We start from the raw sequence: 6,000 nt of genomic DNA on the forward strand, positions 1-6,000 counted from the left end.
TTTGTAAATATGATTTGTGTGTGCATGTATGCATACCGATTATTGTAAAAAGAAAATATTAAAATGCTTATAGAGAAAGTTGCGCAAAATATCGTAATGAGGTAGACGCACGCTATAATTAATAGTATAACAAAATACATTATTGAACTAGATCAAAGTGGAAAGTTGGGCGCATTATTGTAGTGCAATAATTACACCGTTCTAAAAATACACCATTATAACAGATTTAGACACACCGTTGTAAGCAACAAACCGCAGATAGTGTTTCTTTGAATATAGAATAAAATTATTGACTCTACGGTGATTTTCTAAAACAAAATATATTAAAAATTAAACCGGTGGAAATAGTTTTCGCTTTAAATTTAGGTTTTGCATAAAAAACAATAACCACGCTTCAGAAATACTTTAGTAAAACCATTTATTCTTTGTTCTACATATAATAACCACTAAAACTTTCTTTATTATTCAATTATTTTGAAAATTTTCTCTAAATGCTAATATATTTTTTTAAATTAAGTGATTTAAATACAAACTTGTTTATTAGTGACTGTTTTGTTTTTATTCTAAACAGACTTAAACGAGACTACATATTATGAAACTTCTTTGTTACTTATTGAAAAATTTTCTTTCACCATATACCTCAATCTTTAAAAAAGTATTTTGAAAAAAAATCCCTTATAAATATTACTGTAACAAAATGAAACTTAGACTTTTATAGTTAAGGAAAAATAATAAAATTAATAACTTGATTAACTTTAGGTAAAATATCCCCTTAAATTTGAATGGAAATAAAACTTTGCATATGAATTTTCCTATTTTTGTCATTTGCATACACATTTAACCTCTTATTACTCAAAATATTTGCACCATGTAATACTAGTAATTGAAAAGAACTACTTTTATTTGATAATTCTTATATACACACACATATCCATATCAAAATGCATATATATCATATATGGGGTGCTAGAGATATGAAGATAATGGCAGCTTCTACCAAATTTATCATCACATTAATCCTACTTTCACTTCTTTTTCTTGAAATTTATGCATCTCCAACTGATCAAACCCAAAATCTTCCTTCTATCTCCAATTTACCGTTAACAGCAACCGCACTCAAGATCAAAGTAAGTTTATTTCCGTTTCTTTGTAGCACTATATGCTTCTTTATCATTTTCCTATTTGAATGTTACTTATATGATTTTGTAAATCATTTTTCATGTGTATTTCTTCTCTAGATAAACAACAATCAAGTGGCAAGATTAGAGGCACAGTTAGCTAAAGCGCGAGATGAAATTCATAAAGCGATTGTTCAAAAATGTTTTGGATCGTGTAAAAAGAATGGAGGTTTCGCCTTGGAGGGAACTATTTACAGGAACCCGTACGCCTTTTTTCAGTAAGTGCTTAAATTACGCAAAGGAAATCTCACACACCATCTAACTCTACTCATGAATTACACTTTTTATCTACAATCACGGGACTTTAACCTTCGCCATTTAAGCATTTGAAATTAAAACATAATATTATACAACACGTTGTTACAGTTAGGCCAAAGCCCCTTCGATATTCTTGTAAATATATTAGCATTGCATGTTAATAACTTTTGGACACGATTGATAATTCAGGAGTCATATTGAAATGAAGAAGACGTTCAAGGTATGGACTTATAAGGAAGGAGATATCCCACTAATGCACGATGGTCCGATGAAAAGTATATACAGTTCCGAGGGTCAGTTCATCGAGGAGATGGAGAGAAAAGGAAACCCTATAGTCGCTAACCATCCTGATGAGGCGCACGCCTTCTTTATTCCGATAAGCGTTGCCAATATCGTTCATTACCTCTTTAATATTTCAGATCAACCATACAACTTTCTAGAGAAAATACAACAAATACTCGAAGACTATATTGGTGTCATTGCAGAAAAGTACCCTTATTGGAACCGTAGCAATGGTGCTGATCATTTCTATGTTTCTTGTCATGATTGGGTACGTATGTACATTCCTGGAACCTTTGCAGTAAACTTTATGTATAAACATAGAAAGTAAAGAAAATACAAATGCATTATGCGGTTTTCACGGTTCTTAACATTTTTTTATGTTTTTGTCTACGTATGCATAATAACAGGGGCCATTTGCTTCCAAGGGAAACCCTAAACTCTTTAAGAATCTCATAAGAGTGCTTTGTAACGCCAACTCCTCAGAAGGCTTCGTTCCTATGCGCGATGTGTCAATGACAGAGATTAACGGACCATATACCGGTATCCCGAGTGTAAGCAGTGGCCAGTCGCCTTACAATCGCTCAATCTTGGCATTCTTTGCCGGTGGAAACCACGGTTATGTACGAAATAAGTTGTTCAAATATTGGGGAAACCAAGCAGATAGTGATATTCAAGTCCACACTTACCTTCAAAAAGATCAAAACTACACTGAGTTACTAAGCCAAAGTAAGTATTGCGTATGTCCTAGTGGCTATGAAGTTGCAACTGCTAGGGCAACCGAAGCGATCTATGTCGGATGCATTCCCGTAATCATCAAGGATCATTATGTTCTACCGTATAGTGACGTGTTAGATTGGAGCCAGTTCTCCGTACAAGTTCCCCTAGATAAGATTCCGCATTTGAAAAGAATTTTGCAAGATATATCTTTCACAAAGTATTTAGAAATGCAAAAACGGGTAATGGAAGTGCAAAGACACTTCATGGTTAACTTGCCAGCTAAAGAGACAGATGTTTTTCACATGATTCTTCATTCGGTGTGGCTAAGACGACTTAATGTTCGGTTTCCAAGTTCATAACTATTCAATATATTTCATATTTTCATTTTGGTTTCTTTGTTTCCTTTATGTTTATATATTGAGAGGACTGTTGCTATCCCCTTTTTTTTCTTTTATAATTTTGATTTACAACTATTTGTATATATATCAATTAAATCCACATCAGTTGTATTCTTACTTAAATGCTAAATCCAAGTAAGTGAAATACAAGTAAAATGCTTTGCATTGACTATGGTCTAAGACGTGTATAGAAATTTATGAAGGAATGAAGAATGAAATGGACAGTTATTTATGTACTACATAAAATATTCATATTATATATGATTATTATCTTTTGTCCAAATACTTTATTAGTGTTTGTTTTTATTTCATTAGACTTAAACGAGACTATTATTAAACTTGTTTATTATATAATGAAAAATTTGAAAAATAATCCTTTACAAATATTAACTAAGATTCATATATATTTCATTTATAATTAATTGTAAACATTTCTGATAATAAAGTTTTATAACAGTGGACAAAAATGAAACTCTATATACTTTTATACTCAGGAAACATTGAAGTGATTTTAACGTCACACTAAAATACTTGGTTAACTTTAGGTGAAATATTCCCTTCAATTTAAATGGAAAGTCAAACTTCCCATTTAAAATAGTCAAGAAGATAACTTAGCTACATTTCCTGCTGTTTAATATAACTACTTGTATTTGATAATAATATTATGTATACACACATATCCTGATATCCATATGCATATATATGGGGAGCTAGAGTGACAAATATAGTGGCAGTAAAAATGGAAGCTGCAACAAAATTTACAGTCACATTTATCCTACGTCTTACACTTCTTTTTCTTGAAATTTATGCATCTCCATCTGATCAAACCCAAAATCTTCCTTCTGTCTCCAATTTACCGTTAGCAACAACCGCGAGACAACAGCAGAATGAGTTAGCACCACTCAAGATCAAAGTAAGTTTACTTCCGTTTCCTCTTCTTCATCGTTTTCCTATTTTAAGTTACTTTTTTAAGCGAATGCTACTTTTCCTATACTGTAAATCATCGATCTTGCATGTGTATTTCTTTACTAGAAAAACAACAAACAAGTGGCAAGAATAGAGGCACAATTAGCTAAAGCGCGAGGTGAAATTCATAAAGCGATTGTTCAAAGAAGTTGTGCATCGTGTAAAAGGAATGGATGTTTAGCCTCCGAGGGAACTATTTACAGGAATCCATTTGCGTTTTATCAGTTAAGTGCTTAAATTATACAAAGAAGCTATGTTAACAACCAATTTGTATATAGTTATTTTTGGTTATTCATGTAAATACATACTTACATACATACATACATCCATTACATATATTTTTTAAACGATATCGCACACACTATCTAACTGTACTTATGAATAACATTTTTTTATGGACAACCACGGGACTATATATCCCTCACCATTTTGCCATTTGAGAACACAAAATCTTATGCACACGTTGATACAACTACGCCAAAAATCAATCTTCTAAAGTGGTTATCATTTTTCGAGGCGTTTTCGATTCAAATTTATTTTTTAAGGTGGTTTCAAAGAAACTACCCCACAAAGGTTTTTTTACCTCAAGAAATGGTTTATGTACTACATTACTAATGATACTAGCATTGTATGTTACTAACTTTTAAACCCAACAGGAGTCACAATGAAATGACTAAGACGTTCAAGGTATGGACTTATAAGGAAGGAGACATCCCATTAATGCACGATGGTCCGATGAAAAGTATATACAGTTCCGAGGGTCAGTTCATCGAGGAGATGGAGCGAGAAGGAAACCCTATAGCCGCTAACCATCCTGATGAAGCGCACGCCTTCTTTATTCCAATAAGCGTAGCCAATGTTATTCATTACCTGTACAATCGTTCGGCTCCACCATACAATTTTCTAGAGAAAATACAAGAAATATTCGAAAAGTATATTGGTGGCGTTGCGGAAAAGTACCCTTATTGGAACCGTAGCAATGGAGCTGATCATTTCTTTGTTTCTTGTCATGATTGGGTATGTACATTCATTTGAAGTTTATGTAATAAATGTTAAATTTAGCTGATAATGTATAACAACAGGGGCCATGGGCTTCGAAGGGAAACATTAAACTCTTTAAGAATGTCATAAGAGTGCTTTGTAATGCTAACTCCTCAGAAGGTTTCGTTCCTATGCGTGATGTCTCAATGACCGAGATTAACGGACCATATACCGGTATCCCAAGTGTAAGCAGTGGTCAGTCGCCTTACAATCGCTCAATCTTGGCGTTCTTTGCCGGTGGAAACCACGGTTTTGTACGAAACAAGTTGTTCAAATATTGGGGAAACAAAGAAGACAGTGATATTCAAGTCCACACTTACCTTCAAAAAGATCAAAACTACACTGAATTATTAAGCCAAAGTAAGTATTGCTTATGTCCTAGTGGCTATGAAGTTGCAAGTGCTAGGGCGACCGAAGCGATCTATGTCAGCTGCATTCCGGTAATCATCAAGGATCATTATATTCTACCGTATAGTGATGTGTTAGATTGGAGCCAGTTCTCCGTACAAGTTCCCCTAGATAAGATTCCGGATTTGAAAAGAATTTTGCAAGATATATCTTTCACAAAGTATTTAGAAATGCAAAGAAGGGTAATGGACGTGCAAAGGCACTTCATGGTTAACTTGCCAGCTAAAGAGACCGATGTTTTTCACATGATTCTTCATTCGGTGTGGCTAAGACGACTTAATGTTCGGGTTCCATGTTCATGAATATTGTATTGAATTAGCCAAAGAGACTGAACCAGTGTAGTACACATGCCCCTAACGTAGCTTTTTTATTTTATTTTATGTGTTTGATATATTTTCTTTGTTTCCTTTTTCTAATATATTGCCGTTTTTTTCTTTTTTGTATTGAATCGCAACTATCGGTATATTGATTTCTTCTAACAACACATAAATCCACAGTATCTGTATATTCTTTATGGGTTTGGTTATGAACAATTTAGTTAAAATATATACTTCCTTTAATGGCTAATAATCAATGTATTTCACCTTCTTTTATAGTGCATGATGGCAAAATATTAGTTATGTATATACACGTGAATATCATATTAGAAACAATGTAAATATATCACACATATGATTTAGAGCACCGTAACAAGTTTATTAAAATAAAAAGGGGCCGGCTCTGAGAAAGCAAAAAAACTTTTGAGCCGAAGA

General features: G+C 33.1%; 2 protein-coding genes across 2 annotated transcripts; both read left to right on the top strand.

Annotated features, from left to right (window-relative positions):
- Positions 1–1,298: 1,298 nt before the first annotated feature.
- LOC143574756 (putative glycosyltransferase At5g20260) lies at positions 1,299–2,837 on the top strand. The gene is made up of 3 exons (XM_077059299.1): positions 1,299–1,396; positions 1,626–1,986; positions 2,126–2,837. Exons 2-3 carry the CDS (start codon positions 1,639–1,641, stop codon positions 2,792–2,794), a joined length of 1,017 nt encoding a protein of 338 aa, XP_076915414.1. The 5' UTR covers positions 1,299–1,396; positions 1,626–1,638; the 3' UTR covers positions 2,795–2,837.
- Positions 2,838–3,572: 735 nt separating this feature from the next.
- LOC143574757 (putative glycosyltransferase At5g20260) lies at positions 3,573–5,574 on the top strand. The gene is made up of 4 exons (XM_077059300.1): positions 3,573–3,746; positions 3,866–4,023; positions 4,456–4,816; positions 4,882–5,574. Exons 1-4 carry the CDS (start codon positions 3,573–3,575, stop codon positions 5,548–5,550), a joined length of 1,362 nt encoding a protein of 453 aa, XP_076915415.1. The 3' UTR covers positions 5,551–5,574.
- The last annotated feature ends 426 nt before the right edge of the window (positions 5,575–6,000 follow it).

Source organism: Bidens hawaiensis, unplaced genomic scaffold (assembly GCF_021521415.1).
Source record: "Bidens hawaiensis isolate Kalapana, Puna unplaced genomic scaffold, B.hawaiensis_p1.1 tig00027096_1, whole genome shotgun sequence".
NCBI classification, from domain to species: domain Eukaryota; kingdom Viridiplantae; phylum Streptophyta; class Magnoliopsida; order Asterales; family Asteraceae; genus Bidens; species Bidens hawaiensis.

Bases quoted from the DNA above. Each gene is read 5' to 3' on its own strand.
- LOC143574756 (XM_077059299.1), top strand. From the start codon at position 1,639: ATGAAGAAGACGTTCAAGGTATGGACTTATAAGGAAGGAGATATCCCA. The intron at 1,987-2,125 runs GTACGTATGTAC...GCATAATAACAG, and splicing joins ATGTTTCTTGTCATGATTGG to GGGCCATTTGCTTCCAAGGG.
- LOC143574757 (XM_077059300.1), top strand. From the start codon at position 3,573: ATGGAAGCTGCAACAAAATTTACAGTCACATTTATCCTACGTCTTACA. The intron at 3,747-3,865 runs GTAAGTTTACTT...TTTCTTTACTAG, and splicing joins TAGCACCACTCAAGATCAAA to AAAAACAACAAACAAGTGGC. The intron at 4,024-4,455 runs GTTAAGTGCTTA...TAAACCCAACAG, and splicing joins AATCCATTTGCGTTTTATCA to GAGTCACAATGAAATGACTA.